General features: G+C 35.9%; 2 protein-coding genes across 2 annotated transcripts in view; both read left to right on the forward strand.

Annotated features, from left to right (window-relative positions):
* The first annotated feature begins 5,314 nt into the window (after positions 1-5,314).
* On the forward strand, positions 5,315-9,745 carry LOC127518838 (uncharacterized). The gene is made up of 5 exons (XM_051906033.1): positions 5,315-5,404; positions 5,548-5,934; positions 7,210-7,362; positions 7,558-7,607; positions 7,715-9,745. Exons 1-5 carry the CDS (start codon positions 5,368-5,370, stop codon positions 7,841-7,843), a joined length of 756 nt encoding a protein of 251 aa, XP_051761993.1. The 5' UTR covers positions 5,315-5,367; the 3' UTR covers positions 7,844-9,745.
* A 3,010-nt stretch (positions 9,746-12,755) lies between these two features.
* LOC127518759 (uncharacterized) overlaps positions 12,756-18,668 on the forward strand; it is an 81,751-nt gene continuing 75,838 nt past the window's right edge. The window contains exons 1-3 of the mRNA XM_051905879.1: positions 12,756-12,950; positions 17,523-17,906; positions 18,124-18,279. Of these exons, the coding sequence (XP_051761839.1) occupies positions 12,947-12,950; positions 17,523-17,906; positions 18,124-18,279 (544 nt within the window). The 5' untranslated portion in view covers positions 12,756-12,946. The remainder of the gene's footprint in view (positions 12,951-17,522; positions 17,907-18,123; positions 18,280-18,668) is intronic.

Consider the following 18,668-nt stretch of genomic DNA (forward strand, 5'->3'; position numbering starts at 1 on the left):
CCTCTTTCAGACTGGTGCATGTTAAGTCTGCTAATTGCACCTTTGATTCTTTAGTACATTTAAAATGAAACTGAAAGAAGATATTTGAAGGGTTTCATTTGAACCTCCAGAGTTGTTCTTCAAAGAAGCTTAACTGCCCTGTTCTTTTTTTTTCCCTCAAAGGGTCTTGTCTTATTCTCAGTTAAAAGATAACCATCATAACCACAAATGTTTCCATCCAGTTTAGTGCTTGTGTGCATATGAGACAGCAGTAGAAAGACAGGGGTTAGTTTGTCAGTGTAAGTGCTTATGTGGTGAATTGTGGTGAAATTGGTTTGTTTGCATGCAATGACTGCAAAAGCTTGATTTACAGTGGCAGTCTTTCTATAGATTCTTTGATGATGGATGAGGAAGTATCACATTTACTGCATCTCTCAGAATGGGGGAGGAACAACTTAGACATTAACACTGGGTAGATAATCTGTTGTTGAACCCAAAGTACAGCTCTTGGTGCATTTACATTTAAATCTACATACTGTACATTTTTTGTTACTGTATGTAATAGACAGTATTTAAAATATAAGTCTACTTGTCCTTGTTTTGATTATGTCTGAAAGAGGCTCGATTTAGTGGTTAGAGCAGTCAGTGTGTTTAGTTTTACTGGTGACCCCAGGGGGCAGTGTGCATTTGTAAAATCTTTTGAAATGTCCAAAATATTCTTATTGTTCTTTTATCAACTGTCTAATGCTAGTTTTCCCATATTTATTGGCAAATTTTGCTTGGGAAAAAAAAAAAAAAAAAAAAAAAAAAAAATTCCAGCACATCACTATAACAACCCATAAAGACATCACCCTTTACAATAATGATTTGCAATGTTAGAGAGCTACATGGCTATTGTTTCAATAAAATATCTTACCTGTTGAGTAAGAAAAAAGACATCTCTGGGCCATCTTTAAAATCTTTTAAATCTCAGAGTTCTCACCATCTCTGAAAATCCAAGCCAACGTTGATTCTGGTTTTATGTCACGCCACTGCTCGGAGATGTGAAGGTTGAGGTTCCAAGTGCAGTTTATTGAGGGGTAAACCAAAGACATAATCCAAAAAGCCAAGGTACATGAAATCAGGAATAACGCTCAGTAATGCAGTGTAACACTAGGCAGGCTTTTATAGGCAGAGCTAATGAGGCTAATGATTAACAGATGTAGACAGTCAGTGATGATGAAACAGGGAAGAGGATTATGGGGGATGTAGTCTTTGATGGAACGGCAAAAGACACTCCAGCTGGTGATCATGACAGGCAGTTCAGGAATGACCTCTGTGGTCATTTCAGGATGATTGATTTTTAAGAAGAATTATTCACCTTTAAATGTATGGAGAACCAGTAAAAATTCAGCACATCAGACAGCTCCCACAGCTGAATGTACTGAACAACAGACATGTTAATTCTGATAGTATATGTGGTTGTATTTCCTGTTTGAGTAAGTATTAGGAAAAGCCACATGTGCATTAACATCTTTAACAGTATTTATTTCATATTTAAAGGGGTCATGAACTGAGAAATCAAAATTCCCTTAATCTTTTTACATATAATAGGTTATTGTACTATAAAAACATCCCATAAGTTTCAGAACTCAAAACTTTCTCATTAGTCTAAAAACAGCTTATATTGAAGCCAGTCGTGCACAGTCGAATGCACAGCCTTGCGAAGTATACTTCACTTGACTCATACAGGCGTTCGACGTACATGCAGTTTTGAGCAAACTCTCGCCAGGAGTTACAACCAATGTAAATATCTTTGTATTCTTTTATGCTAGAGTTGTACAAATGAGGGTACTTTCTAATCTCTTCACACAATCTCTCGTCTATGCAGGCCTCCATTATCGCTGTAGCTTGCATGCATTCCAGTCTGTTATGTTTATGCAGTTTTTCTTTGACTACCTTGTGAATCGACACCCCCAGGGCATAATTGCCACCTTGTGGATAAACTAGTTACTGCAAAAAAAATTAAATGCACTCGTGTGGCCTGCGTATACAAAGTACACGCGGTTACAAAAATCCACGTACAGTATGCACGTACTTTTCTGATGACGAAACTCACGTCATGCGCACTGTATGCTGACCCTCGCATATGCGTAATGAAGTATACTTTCCACTACAACAACTATACAACCACTATATTCGATTATGGTCTATTACTGCATCGATGCAGAATCATCCACGTCCGCATCAGAATGCATCATAGAAACAATTAATTTCAACACCCCAACTGGAATGTGCCAATTTATGATGTAATAGTGTGGCTAAGCACCGCCTCTGCAGAAGAAGATCAATGCCTGATTCTACATCACTGCTGATTTAGCCCTGCCTACCGATTCGCACATAGTAGGTTAAATAACGAGAGAGGCAAACACAGGTCTATGCAAAAAACAATCAAGATGGCTCCGAAGACAACAAGATGCTGTGCAGTGCCAAGTTGTGGAAAAATACAGTCTTTGCATTGACTTTCTTCTGATCCCAACATTAGGAAAGAGTGGATGAATTTTATTTTTAATGAAGTTCCAGACCGCGTCAATAAGAACTTGTCTTTTGGTCACTTCATTTTATTCGTATTCGTTTACAAACAAGGCACAATTTGACGCAGGATTTTCAGCAAGATTGAAAATAAAAGACAATGCTGTGCTGACTATATTGGATCTGACAGTAATGTCGCACCACACAAGTGTGAGTAACTGTTTTTATTACGTGGTCACTTGCTGGTTACGTGGTTATTACAGATCGCTTGATATGTATGTGTACCGAGTATTTATGCATTTTTAAATTGTGATTAAATTATATTCAGAAAGTGATCAACGCTCTCTTTATAAAAGCTGAAGGTGTCAATCACACAGCACGAGTTTATCTGGACTCTTGCCAAAACTCCCATTATGAATCTCTAAGTGTATTTACACTGTGTTTGCACTGTTAGTAATGATAGAGGCATTTGTGTGAGTGCAGAAACCAATTTCCAATGACATGATCACTGCCATCACACAATCAACAGGCTGTCTGTCACCAGATAGAATGGCAATTGCTGCAAGCAATCATGGTTTCCGTGATTTCCAACAAGAATGTCAAATTTGGACTTGTCTGACCATAGAACACTTTTCCACTTTGAAGCAGTCGATTTTAAATGAGCCTTGACCCACAGGACATGACAGCGCTTCTGGACCATGTTCACATATGGCTTCCTTTTTGCATGATAGAGCTTTAGTTGGCATCTGCAGATGGCACAGTGGATTGTGTTTTCCGATAGTGGTTTCCTGGGCTCATTTTGACACAATCATGCCGATGAGTGATGCAGTGTCGTCTGAGGGCCCGAAGACCACAGGCATCCAATAAAGGTCTTCGGCCTTGTCCCTTGAGCACAGAGATTTCTCCAGTTTCTCTGAATCTTTTGATGATGTTATGCACTGTAGATGATGACATTTGCAAAGCCTTTGCAATTTGACGTTGAGGAACATTGTTTTCCACAATCTTTCACAGATTGGAGAGCCTATGCCCATCTTTACTTCTGAGAGACTCTGCCTCTCTAAGACATCCCTTTTATAGCTAATCATGTTACAGACCTGATATCAGTTAACTTAATTAGTTACTAGATGTTCTCCCAGCTGAATCTTTTCAAAATTTCCTTTTTTTTTTAGTCATTTGTTGTCCCCGTGCCAATTTTTTTTGAGACCTATAGCAGGCATCAAATTTGAAATGAGCTCATTTAGTGGATAAAAGTGTAAAATTTCTCTGTTTAAACATTTGTTATGTTATCTATGTTCTATTGTGAATAAAATATTGGCTCATGTGATTTGAAAGTCTTTTAGTTTTCATTTTCATTTTCGGAATTCGGGTTGTATATCATTTTCAATTTGAAATATGTCTGTGCCTCTGGACAAAGCTTTGTTCCATGTCTAATAAGTAATATACTAAAATAAGTCTCTGATGTCCCCAGAGTGTGTATGTGAAGTTTTAGCTCAAAATACCCCACAGATAATTTTTTATAGCATGTTAAATTTGTCACTTTTTGAGGGTGAGCAAAAACGCTTTTTTTTTGTGTGTCCCTTTAAACTCAAATGAGCTGCTGCTCTCAAGAAGAGCTTGTGTTACCTCACGCAGGCACACTGAAAATGTCAGAAACTGTAAACCGAAGTCGGACAATGATGGAGAGACTCAAGAAGAAGTGACAACATGTAGAATGCAACGGGATGTTTCTGAATGGTTAGTTGATGAATTTATAGCTGATGTGGAGTTAACTATGTTAAAGTCATTGATTAGCATATTCCGTCTTGATATCTATAATCTAGAATCTCTAAATCGCTCGTGTGGGAACTGTTGTAAGATCTACACTACCCCTACTCCTAAACCTACCCATCACAGAAAACTGTGCACATTTTTACATTTTTAATAAAACATTGTTTAGTATGTTTTTAAAGCTATTTATTAGGAAATGTCATACGTTTACGTCATAATACCAGTGTAATACCCATGTCATTATACAAATTTGTGTCCTCAAAAATCATGAAAACAAGACCACACACACACACACACACACACACACACACACACACACACACACACACACACACACACACACACACACACTTTAGAATATAATGCAGCTAATTTCAGCTCAATGGACAGACGTCAGTGTCAGTATAACCACAGTATAGACAAGCTGAGCAAGCTTCCTTCATGCAAATGTGTGAACTCTAACCAACTCACAAAACCACACATAGTCTAATGGAAACATTTGTGCTTGTTTGTGCCCTGTAACTCTTGGCCAGTGATCAAGTAAGAGATGTGAAGTGAGAGTTTGACGACATGTCACAGCAGCAAATGTGAAGGTGTAAGCATTAAGTGGTCTGAATATAAGAGTTGAGGTTTCCTGTTTTGACATGTTTACACGCTGCTGGTTTGTACCCACTACAACAGAGAACATCATGAGTTTTACAGCTGAACTTCAATAATAATAATAAAAAAATTTACCAACTGAAATGTAAAGCACAAAATTTCTCAAGTGAAGATGATTATCTGCATGTCTAACACAAAATTATTTGATGCTAAACGTATCTATCATGTATCAGACAAACAAAAGTTTTACCCCCTGTTCATATCTGCTTGATGATGATTTCCGTTTTTGTAAACCAATAAGAGCAAATTAGAGTAAAAAAGTCTATAGGGTAACCAATGATTGGTTAATACTACTCTTTGTACGTACACATGATAACCTAATTTATTGGCCAACCCCTCTGTGACGTGAAACATTTTAGAAAAGATTTTCCATTGACGTGAACCAATCAGATGAGAGCTGACGTCTGTAAGACCCTCACCAGTGTCAGTTATTCACAGTCACTCACAGAGATGGAGAGGTCAAGAAATGCTTTCATCGCGTTTATGTGTAAGAAAAAATGGTTTTGAGAAATTTTTCAGCTGTTTTAAGAGTTTTTCTAATGTAAATGTCAATATTACAGTGAATATTTTTGTATGGTAATACATATTTCAAATTTAAGTGCTTTATTAAGTTATTTTGCTCTTTTAAAGGTGTTTTGTTGTTCAGTCAGAACAGAATCTATGGAGCAGAAGTGGAGATGAAAGTCAGACCAGGAGACAACATCACTCTCTACTGTGATCACTCTGTAACTCTTGGTTTCCGCTTTGTATGGATAAGAAACTGCTCTCATGAAAATCAACCCTCTCTCGAAATAAATTTTAGAATATGGGACCAGGAGATATTTCAGCGTTTCAGCTTTATCTACAACCACTCCAGTAATTCTCATGATCTACATATTACTAACATCAGTGTCTCTGATCTGGGACTGTATTACTGTGCAGAAGTAGAGAATAAGGTACATAAAGATGAAAAAGGCATCATCTCCTCATCTGAACTGTACTATTATGGAAACCGAACAACTCGTCTCTCTCTTGCAGGTAACTAGACATTTCTGCTAGTTATTATTGTTGCTTGTGTAATTCTGGAGAACTTTCTCACTGAAGAAGCAATATATATATATAGTGCATCCCGAAAGTATTCACAGCGCTTCACGTTTTCCACGTTTTGTTATGTTACAGCCTTATTCCAAAAGGGATTCAATTTTGTTTAAAATCTTTGCAAATCTTTGCAAATGTACATAAGTATTCACAGCCTTTGCCATGACACTCAAAATTGAGCTTAGATGCATTCTGTTTCCACTGATCATCCTTGAGATGTTTCTACAACTGGATTGGAGTCCACCTGTGGTAAATTCAGTTGATTGGACATGATTTGGAAAGGCACACCCCTGTCTATATAAGGTCCCACAGTTAACAGTGCATGTCAGAGCACAAACCAAGTCATGAAGTCCAAGGAATTGTCTGTAGACCTCCGAGACAGGATTGTATCGAGGCACAGATCTGGGGAAGGGTACAGAAAAATTTCTGTAGCATTGAAGGTCCCAGTGGGCACAGTGGCCTCCATCATCCGTAAATGGAAGAAGTTTGGAAGCACCAGGACTCTTCCTAGAGCAAGCCGCCCAGCCAAACTGAGCGATCGGGGGAGAAGGGCCTTAGTCAGGGAGGTAACCAAAAACCCAATGGTCACTCTGACAGAGCTCCAGCATTTCTCTGTGGAGAGAGGAGAACCTTCCAGAAGAGCAACCATCTCTGCAGAAGAATGGGAGAAACTGCCCAAAAATAGGTGTGCCAAGCTTGTAGCATCATAGTCAAAAAGACTTGAGGCTGTAATTGGTGCCAAAGGTGCTTCAACAAAGTATTGAGCAAAGGCTGTGAATACTTATGTATATGTAATTTTTTTTATTTTTATTTATTTATTTATTTTTTAATACATTTGCAAAGATTTCAAACAAACTCCTTTCACGTTGTCATTATGGGGTATTGTTTGTAGAATTTTGAGGAAAATAATGAATTTAATCCCTTTTGGAATAAGGCTGTAACATAACAAAATGTGGAAAAAGTAAAGCACTGCGAATGTGTATGTGTATATATATATATATATATATTTTTTTTTACTAACATTCATTGATACATTTGTGTTTTATATTGAGCTTGTTCTGAACCTGCCACACATCATGACTGTATGCTTTACCTTTCTCGATGAGGAAGAAATATGAGCATAATAATAATAATAATATTAATATTAGTAATAATAATAATAATGATAATAATAAAATCAGCATTCATTGATATGTTTATATTTATTTTATGTAGAGCAAGTAACTTCATGTTCTGGACTGAACATCACCTCAACTCCTCGTGTATCAGACTGTGTTCTCTGCTGGACGCTGCTGTTCAGTGTGTGTCCGGTGTGTGTTCTCCTCTCCTCGATCTGTCTGTTCTGCCTCTGTCAGAGGAAAACTACAGGTATCATTCACTTATTGACACTCTACCAATTTTAACTTAATATACAGATCAACAGCTTTGTCAATTAGAGTACTTTGGACAAGCAAAGCTGCAAACAAAATTTGATGGTAATGTAGAAACTGAAATGTAACACACTGAACCATTGCATAAACTCATTTATGTATGTGATGTTCTAATTTAAACAATTCATTGTAGATGCTGCGGCAGATCAAAAAGACAATTTGAAAGGTAGAAATACCATTGAGGTATGAACAATGCAAACACGCACATTCATTAAAGACATATAAATATAATATGTACGTTTCAGAAAGCAACTTCATTAATTCATGAATGATTAATTCTTTCATTCCAGGGTGAGGATGAAGAGGTGTGTTATGCATCTTTAGACGTGAAAACCAGGAGACAAAAACAACGCAAGACAAAGCGAGTGCAGTGTTCAGACTTCAGTACATATGCTCAGGTCAGAACAGACACGGAATAGAACTAAAATAGAACTGAGGTGCTTTCTGAAACTTTCCAAATATGATAAAGGTCATTATCATGTAACATCACGTAATGATACAAGGTACTTTTGTTACATCTCAATGTAAAAGATACTAAATTCCATACTTGGATACTTGATCCCACTTTATATAAAGTGTCTTTAACTACAGCCTATGTACTAACATTTAAATTAATAATTTGATACAATGTCCTTATTGTGTAAACACGTTTTTACATTGTACTTATATTTAAAAATACCTGCATGTAAATACAGCTGTAATTAATATCTGTAATTACATCTATAATTATAATTGATCCATCCGTTCCACCTTAACCCACCCTTAAACCTACCCATACCATGAAACCTATCGCTAAACGTACCTGAATCCCACTTTAACAGAAGCAAAAGTGTTTTAATACAAATAAACATTTACCTAACTTTATTTTTATTTATTTTTATTTTTTGGTGTAAGTACAAAGTTAAATACACCTAATATAAAAAGTGACTGGATACTTTTTTTTTTTTTTTTTTTTTATGAGCTGTTACTCTTACTGTCACTCTTGCTGTTATTCTGTTGTTACTCAGGTCCTCAGTGCAGTACAACGTTGTTTTCCTCTATTGAAAGTGTTTTAGTAAAGTCTTTGTGGACACACAGTGATGATCTGAATAACAGGATGTAGAAGTATGTTTCCTGTATGAAGCGGTGTTTAGTTTAAGGTATTTATATTTTTCTTAAACTGGATGATTGCAATGTTTATCTGACTCAATTTTACAGTTAGTCTCATTAAATTTTCCCAAAAACATACTCCATGGCAGATGAAGCATAATGTGTTTGAGTAGGTTGTGTTTGGATAACAGTTAGCAAAAATCAAACAGGCAAACTATCGATCTTATCTTAAAACTATCTGTCTTATAACTGTAAAGGTAAAAGAGAAATGCCCACTTTAGTTGCTTCTCTGTAGTAAGATACATTCTTGTTTTTCCTCTTGTTTTCTTATTTTTCTTTGAACTGGTGCATGTTAGGTCTGCCTTTTTTCTAATTGTGCTTTTAATTCTTTTGAACAGTTAAAATCTAATTGAAATCTCAACAAATTTAAATATTCAAAGCATCATTTACTGAAGTGCACTGTCTGTGTCTTTCTTGAGGAAGGGTCTTGCTTTGTTTCCAGTTAAAGAGATAACAATCTTAACCACAAATGTTTCCATTCAGTTTAGTGCTTGTGTGAACATGAGACAGAAGAAAGAGGTTGGTGTGTATAAATGCTCATGTGGTGAGTTTGTGGTGAAATTGGTTTGTGTACATGCAATGTCAGCAAAAGCTTGATTTACAGCGGCAGTCTTTCTTTAGACTCTCTGATGGATGAGGAAGTATGACATTTACTGCATCTCTCAGAATGAAGCACAAAGAGCAGGTTTCAGTTGTTTTATTTGCTTTCATTTTTACTTTGGCAATGCATCTCACATGACCACTCAAATGATGTTCGGTGCCATGCCATTTAATAATAATGTGTCAAAAGGAATGTTTCTTTTATCTGTACATTTTTGTCACTGTATATAATAGATAGTGATGTTTATAGTATGGCAATGTATATTTTTACTTGTCCGTGATCTGTTGTGTCTGAAAGAGACTCATGGTGTTCAGAGCTGTCAGTGTGTTTGGTTTTATTAGTGGCCTGAGGAGGGCAGTGTGGATTTGCTTTTTGCAAAATGTCTAAAACATTTTAAATGCTTGTTACACTCCACATTCATTTGACTCATATTTCTAAGGACATGTTTATGTGAAGGTCATACAGCAAATAAACATGTCATATCAGTTCATGTTATGATTCAGTTGATTCAGTGTCCCTAACTGTGTTTGGCAATTCATTAAAGATATATTAAAGATAAGTGGCAAAAGAACGTACGTGGGAGGAGCATATTCATTTATTATTGTTGTTGTTGTTTATTGTGTATTTATGTGGTTATGTATGTGTTTCTGGCCCTATAAAAAGAAATGTCAAAAAGTCATGGACACTCTCTATGACCAGTAGGTGGCGCTCATGGAGTTTCTACAACAATGTTTTACTGTCCAGTCCAACAAAAAATCCATTCCACACTTTGCAGAAATGCAAGTCTGATAGAGAGTTGTGGTCAGCTAGCTGGCAATGAAACATTTCTCAGTTTCATTCAGTTTAGGTTGAAGTTATAAAATAACTAAATCAACAAATAAATAAATAAAAATTACTAATAGAAACTGAATAAAATTAATAATTAATGCTATAATATAATTAATACTAGACATATTTAAACTAACAAAAAACAAAAAACAAAACAGAAAATAAAAAATAAAATCGAATTAAAAATATTAACAAAAACTATAATAGTATTTCAATGATAAAATAACACTGCATAAAATATATGACATTAAAGATCCACCATATCCATTTATAAAGATAATAAAGATCAACAAACTATCAATCATGTAGATATACTTGTGTTTATTGAATACAACTGTTTTGCTCAATAAACAAGCACAGTATGATGTTTCATTCCTGAATGAATCAGCATTTTTGAATGAATCATTGAGTGATCAGTCGGGAGTCCATTTTTCATTGCACTGAAACTACTCTCTTGAGTAGGTACTTATTTTTAATATGATTTTTTTTTTTCTTTTGTGACCACTAAAAAAGTAAATTCTGTATAGTATGAATGTGTGTAGTATGAATGTAATACGGACGTATTACATTCGCCATGTTGTCATTATAATGTTACCTACCAGTGTTAGTTGGGTCACTTCACTGCCGTTCACAAATCCTGTCCCGTGGCCTCATGGAATAGTAAAATGTCCATCATGTGCGCGCTTCAGAATCTCACCGAAAGTAGTAGGTCATCTGGGTACTTTTTGCCTACTCTTTTACGAGCACTGTAAATTCGGACACTTCTTTTGTCACATACTGTTTTTCACCTACTATATAGTAGGGAAGTATGCAATTTCATCCTAGATCTTTGAGTCTGGAAGATGGGATGACCCGAAAGGGTCACAATGTAAAACTTGTGCAAAATGGGCCGCAGGCAACTCCTACTAAAAATATAGCAGCGTGTTTTAAAAATTTTTTATTTCATAATAAATACAGAAAAAACAATAATATTGTGAAATATTATTACAATTTAAAATTATGGTTTTCTATTTTAATATACTTTAAAATATAATTTATTTCTGTGATGCAAAGCTGAATTGTCAGCATCATTACTCCAGTCTTCAGTGTCACATGATCCTTCAGAAATCATTCTAATACACTGATTTGATACTCAGTTATTATCAATGTTGAAAACAGTCGTGTCTTTTTTGGAACCTGTGATACTTTTTTCAGGATTCATTGATGAATAAAAGGTTAAAAAGAACAAATGCATCCTTAATGAGCATAAGACTTCGTTCAAAAACATTAAAAATAGTAATGTTTCCAAACTTTTGACTGGTAGTGTATATGTATACACTCCATGCTGAATGAGAGAGAAGCATTCTGGGTCTGCTGAGCAGGAGAGTGTGTTTGGATAACAGCTGGTGAGCAGACAGGCAGACAGGCACCATGTGAAGTGGGTTGTAAAACGTAAACCAAGTGTTGATATGAAAATCTTAGTGTGTCTTACAATTGCAAATAAAATAGAAACCCTACATTCATGCCCATTTTAGTTCCTCTGCAGTAAGATACAGTTCCTGTTTTCTTTTTTTTTTTTTCAGACATGTTAAGTCTGTCTTTTGCTAATTGCACCTTTGATTCTTTAGTACATTTAAAATTAAACTGAAAGAAGATATTTGAAGTGTTTCTATTGAATCTCCAGAGTTGTTCTTCAAAGGAGATTAACTGCCCTGTTCTTTTTTTCTCAAGGAAGGGTCTTGTCTTATTCCCAGTTAAAAGATAACCATCTTAACCACAAATGTTTCCATCCAGTTTAGTGCTTGTGTGCATATGAGACAGCAGTAGGAAGACGGGTTAGTTTGTCAGTGTAAATGCTTATGTGGTGAATTTGTGGTGAAATTGGTTTGTTTGCATGCAATGACTGCAAAAGCTTGATTTACAGTGGCAGTCTTTCTTTAGACTCTTTGATGATGGATGAGGAAGTATCACATTTACTGCATCTCTCAGAATGAAGCACAGACTGCGGGTTTCAGCCTAGAAGTTAAAGCTCTGAGATGGACTTCACACATTCCAGTTACAAGATGAGAGAAAAATATTGACACTTTAATATTCACATTTAAGTCACTAAACTCCAAGTTACTATCTTACACAATTAATGAATTAAATGTATCTACTGAAGTAAAAAAAGGAACAACTTTGACATTAACTAACACTGGGTAGATAATCTGTTGTTATACCCAAAGTACAGCTCTTGGTGCATTTAGATTTAAATCTACATACTGTACAATTTTTGTTACTGTATGTAATAGATATGATATAAAACAGGGGTCTCAAATTGCCTGTGGGCCGTTGCTGTGACTGACACCTCATAGGTGGGCCATTTTAACATTCAAGCACAAGAAAGTGCAAAATGTTTTTTTTTTTTGAAAATTGACTTTCCTTTGCATTATTTCTCATTTACTTAAAATTTCATTACTAAAATATTTTTGCCATACTTAACAAAAAATGTAACAGCACTGTCTCTATCATCGTTACATACAGTAATAGTTTTTAACAGTTAGTGCTAATATTTTCTCTTACTTTATTTTAGCTTAAATAACATCAAAATTATAACATCTTGCACTGAACAACACTGTACTGAACAAATGCAATCTCTGAATACATTTGTACCTTATTCTATTCCTTGCCAGACACCTGGCAGCGCTTCTGCTCACACAGCTGAGCCACATTTGTCCAAGATGGCGTTTGAGCATCGGTAATGTTGGACGCTTTTCTGTGGTTTAAGTCGCGAGCGCTTTTACTGTAAAGCCTTGTTTACACTGCACACGTCTGCGGTGCATCTCGGCTCTGGCGAGGTTTTGTTCCGTCCTCTAGGCGGTGCCAATTTACACCAGGAGCATTTTAGGAGCGAAGCGACAGGATTCGCGAGACCATGTGATTTGCCTGTCCTACGTTGTTTTTCTCGATTTTTTTGTGTTCTAAAATGGGTAAGTTAAATGTTTGTTTTGTCCAGTTTAATTCTGTTTATTGTTGTGTTTTTGCTATCCCACGTGAGTCTGCACTGGGTGTTCATTTTGAAATTGACAGGTTTTTGATCTTTTATTTTGTATTACTGCGCGACTTCGACGCAGTGTCCGTCAAAAATAGGTGACCCCTTATTTACACTACACTGCTCTGCGGCGTGTTACGACTGCGCCGCGGCTACCGGAGCTGATACACGGCCACTCTAATCAATGCTCGTGTTTACACCAGCCGCACTGCGGTGCGTTTTAGAAGCGTCCCAGAAGCGGCTCGCCGCGCCGCTTCACTAAAGATAGGCGCCTGTGATGTGACAAGGACCAACCGATGAGCTTTGGCCTTTCCTTAACAACATCGAAAGCTCAGCCAAACAGCTGATCATAGCTGTACAGGCTTTATTTCTCATCTCCATAAATATATCTAGTAGTAGAGCTAATGCAAGGACAATAAATCAATTTTTCTTTTGCTGAAACTTCCTTGTCATCATGGAGAGGGCAGTTCATGGTTGCATAGCAACGACAGACGCCAAAGGAGCGAAAGCGCTTTGGAACAAAGGAGAAAGTGGCGCGGCCGCTTATGTGAAACGATATGTGAATGGCCCTAGAACGGCGACTTTTTCTTTGCATATGGAATATGGTATGAGGCAGCTAGAGAATAATAATAATAATAATAATAATTTAGCGGGCCGGATTATGTTTTATTTTTGAGATCAGTTGCGGGCCGGGTGGATGGGGAGGGGGAGGGGGAAGGGGGGCCATAAATGGCCCGTGGGCCGGCAGTTTGAGACCACTGATTTAAAATATAAGTCTACATGTCCTTGATCTGACTATGTCTGAAAGAGACTCAATTTAGTGGTTAGAGCAGTCAGTGTGAGAGTTTTACTAGTGACCTGAGGGGGCAGTGTGCGTTTGTAAAATCTTTTGAAATGTCCAAAATATTCTTATTGTTCTTATTATCAACTGTCTAATGCTTGTTTTCCCATAGTTATTGGCTTTATTTTTGTGCAACACTTTTGAACTGCACATTTGAAAAAGAAAAAAAAAATCCTGCACATCGCTACAACAACCCATAAAGACATCATCCTTTACAATAATGCTGTTAAACAGCTTCATGGCTATCTATTGTTTCGATAAAATATCTTACCTGTTGAGTAAAAAAAAAATAAAAAAAATAAATCCATCTCTGGGTCATCTTAAAACCTCTTAAATATCGCGGTTCTCACCTTCTCCGAAAAGCCAAGCCAATGTTGATTCTGGGTTTGTTACAATCATTTGCGTTCCCTTTTTGATTATTTTTTGACTTTGACTTTACCGATTGCAAAATGTAAGAATAAGAGCTATTTAATCTTAGACATACAAAGATATAACATGAAAAAAAAATAACCATACCAATAAAAAACAACAACAACAACAAAAAAAGTAGTAACATTGAAATCAAAATTGACAATGTTTTATTTTATGCAGTACTATTTATTATAAATGATTTATCTGCGCACATTATTATTATTTTTTTAATTATTTTTAATTCATGCACACTCATAATCTTTAATCAAAACAACTTCCACTCCCACTTGTAGCAGCATCTCTTCTCTTCTCTTCTCTTCTCTTCTCTTCTCTTCTCTTCTCTTCTCTTCTCTTCTCTTCTCTGATGACTGTTTACTGGTGTGAAGATGAGGCAACCTGTCACTCACATGAGATCAACCACAACCATCCAATGATCCAATCAATTCCCAATGGACAAAATCAAGTCCCACCCTACATTTTTTTTACCCATCCGTTTCACTATACGTCACAATAGTGAAGAAAATACTATTGCAACTTCCGTTTCATGCTGACTTTATTCCAGGATACCTGTACGTCTGTAGTTCTCAGTTTCACACATTTAAATCTACAGCATTACACGGCCCTCCTCTGTATCGAGCGCGCTCATTGAGCTTATGTAAAGAACAAAAAAAGTTTTGCTTGCACCAGATTTGAATGAAGGGAGCAGGGAAGGCATGGGAAGAATACATCCCACTAATCATACAAGCTACTGTTCAACTGAGTAGATGACAGGATTCTATCCTTTTCATATTGCTCCTGCGCACTATTTATTTATTCATTTATTTATTTAGCAATACTAAAATAGTAATTTTTTTGTACATAAATTTGTGTATAATTGAAATGTTTTGTTATGGCATCACTAAAACAAACAAACAAACAAACAAATAAATAACAACTGGTTTAAGACCTATAGGGAAATGGTATATATAGACTCTCTTTAAACAATGAAATATGTATATTTCCTTGTCATATCTGATCAAATTGATTTTTAAGAAGAATAATTCACCAGTAAATGTATGGAGGACCAGTATAAATTCAGCACATTGGACAGCTCCCACTGCTGAACGTACTGAACAACAGACATGTTCATTCTGAAAGATGAAGTATATGTGGTTCTACTTTCTGTTTGAGTAAGTATTAGGAGAAGCCACATGTGCATTAGCTCCTTTAACAATATTTATTTCATATTTAACAATTACATCACATTTATTCACAACATGTTCATCTATTTATATCATTTTCAATAATGTGCAAATATCTGTACACCTCTGGTCAAAGCTTTGTTTTCATGTCTAATAAGTAATATACTTTTTTAAGAAGCTGCTCATAGAGTAAATTTAAAGTATACTTTATTTGTGAGGTTTGCTAAAAAAAAACTGGGGAAACTAGCCTTCAAGAATAGTCAGGGCTTTGAACACTACACTCTAAAAAATGCTGGGTTTAAAACAACCCAAGTTGGGTTGAAAATGGACAAACCCAGCGATTGGATTGTTTTAACCCAGCGATTAGGTTGTTTTAACCCAGCGGTTGGGTTAAATGTTTGCCCAATGTGTTTGTTTAAACTATTGTTTAAAAATTACTATATGGCTGGCTTAGAATGAACCCAAAATAGGTTGGAAATTAAAAATCAGACACATTATTACTAAAAGCAACAATAATAATCAAAAGGTGAACATTTATTAATAAGAAATGTATTTAATAAATGTTCATAGTTTAATTATTTTTCATTAAACTTATTAAAGCCGCATCCCGTATGTTTTGCCTCTTTGTCGCCATCTCTGTTCGAAAACTGCAGTTGCAGTTATTTGTGGAATTATCATCTTTACGTGGGTTGTGCATCGGCACGGCTCCTCAGCGCGGATGAATCTGATGTTTTGAGGAGAATGTGTGGATACTGTACAGGTACTTCAGAATCACAGATTGTAGTCTTGGAAGTCTCATATCACATAAAACCATGCAAATTATTATTGTTATACTTTGTTCTCAAATTGTTAATGTTAACAACATCAGCATTGCATGAATACGTGTATTTAGTGTGTATTAGCGTTACCTGTAGATTTCAAAATAACTTGGGTTGTTTTAAACCCAGGATTTTTAGTGTGTACTTTGTAAAAGAAACAGGACATACACGTGCATCTCTTCTCTGATGTGTGTTTACTGGCGGGACAACCTGTCACTCACATGACATCACAGCAATAGCAAACCACAATCGTCAAATAAATTCCTGATGGACAAACTCAAGTCCCACCTTACATTTCCTACATTTTTCTTGTTTGAGAAGATATTTTACTTGAAAACAGGAAAGATGAACACAACTTCTGTTTCATGCCAACTTTAATGGTTGTTATAAAAAGCATCACATACTTTTGTGTATTGTGTAGTTGATTTATCATATGAAGTATTGATCTTCACATGTGTTACTGTTTGTGAGCTGAGCAAGCTTCCTTCATGCAAATGTGTGAACTCTAACTCTCAAAACCACACATAGTCTAATGGAAACATTTGTGCTTGTTGACCAGTGATGACATGTCACAGCAGCAAATGCGAAGGTGGTCTGAATATAAGAGTTGTGGTTTCCTGTTTTGACATGTTTACATGTTGCTGGTTTGTACCCACTACAACAGAGAACATCATGAATTTTACAGCTGAACTTTGGCTAAAAAAAAAAAATGACCAATTGAAATGTAAAGCACAAAATTTCTCAAGTGAAGATGATTATCTGCTTGAATCAAAATTATTTGATACTAAACATATCTATCATATCTATAAGACAAACAAAAGAATTACCCCCTCTTCATTTCTGTTATTTGATGACGATTTCTGTTTTTGTAAACCAATCAGAGCAAATTAGAGTAAAAAAGTCTATAGGGTAACCAATGATTGGTTAATACTACTCTTTGTACGTACACATGATAACCTAATTTAATGATCACCTCCTGCGGCGTGAAACATTTTAGAAAATATTTTCCATTGACGTGAACCAATCAGATGAGAGCTGACGTCTGTAAGACCCTCACCAGTGTCAGTTACTCACAGTCACTCACAGAGATGGAGAGGCCAAGACTTGCTCTCGTCGTGCTCATGTGTAAGAAAAACATGGGATTTCAGCTGTTTTGAGAGTTTTTTGAACCTGAATGTCAATATTACTGTGAATATTTTTGTATGGTAATACATATTTCAAATTTAAGTGCTTTATTGATTTATTTTGCACTTTTACAGGTGTTTTGTTGTTCAGTCAGAACAGAATCTATGGAGCAGAAGTGGAGATGAAAGTCAGACCAGGAGACAACATCACTCTCTACTGTGATCGCTCTTTAACTGGTTCCCGCTTTGTATGGTTAAGAAACTGCTCTCATAAAAATCAACCCTCTCTGGAAATAGATATAATGAGATTGGACAAGGAGATATTTCAGCGTTTCAGCTCTGTCCACAACCGCTCCAGTAATTCTTATGATCTACATATTACTAACATCAGTGTCTCTGATCTGGGACTGTATTACTGTGCAGATGTAGAAAATAAGGTAAATAAAGATGAAAAAGACAGGGCCTACCAATTTGAAATGTTCTATTATGGAAACCAAACAACTCGTCTCTCTCTTGCAGGTAAGAAAACATTCTGCTATAGTTATTATTGTATTGTTGATTGTGTAATTCTGGAGCACTTTCTCACTGAAGAAGCAAGACGAACATAATATTTGTACAAACATTCATTGATACATTTATTTTATATTGAGCAATGGACTTCTTGTTCTGAACCTTCCGCACCTCATGACTGTAATAATAATAATAATAATAATATTGATATGTTTATTTTATATAGAGGAAGTAACTTCATGTTCTGGACTCTTGAACATCACCTGCACTCCTCGTGTATCAGACTGTCTTCTCTGCTGGACGCTGCTGTTCAGTGTGTGTCCGGTGTGTGTTCTCTTCTCCTCGATCTGTCTGTACTGCCTCTGTCAGAGGAAAACTACAGGTAATCATTCACTTATTGACACTCTTCTTTTGCACTACCACAGTTTTAATTTAAAGGGGTGGTATAACGCCACTTTTACAAGATGTAAAATAAGTCTCTGATGTCCCCAGAGTGCGTATGTGAAGTTTTAGCTCAAAATACCCTACAGATCATCATAGGCACAGGACAATAAATGCAACGCAAAATTTTGTTCAGTTACATTTATTCATTTCAAATTATCATTTAATAATTTGTTTGTAATAAACACTTTAAATGGGCTATAAAAATGTTGTTGGTTTTTTAAAAGAAGATCAAATAAAAACGCTTTATGGCTCAAGCATAGGCAGAGTTTCTAATAACGTGTTTTGCAGCGTTGAGTAATGTAGCCAATCACAGACAAATCTGTTGAT

The sequence above is a fragment of the Ctenopharyngodon idella genome, chromosome 1 (assembly GCF_019924925.1).
Source record: "Ctenopharyngodon idella isolate HZGC_01 chromosome 1, HZGC01, whole genome shotgun sequence".
Classification (NCBI taxonomy): Eukaryota; Metazoa; Chordata; class Actinopteri; order Cypriniformes; family Xenocyprididae; genus Ctenopharyngodon; species Ctenopharyngodon idella.

Coding starts and splice junctions, on each gene's coding strand:
- LOC127518838 (XM_051906033.1), top strand. CDS start 5,368: ATGGAGAGGTCAAGAAATGCTTTCATCGCGTTTATGT. Junction 5,935..7,209: donor AACTCGTCTCTCTCTTGCAG/GTAACTAGACAT, acceptor TATTTTATGTAG/AGCAAGTAACTTCATGTTCT. Junction 7,363..7,557: donor CTGTCAGAGGAAAACTACAG/GTATCATTCACT, acceptor AATTCATTGTAG/ATGCTGCGGCAGATCAAAAA.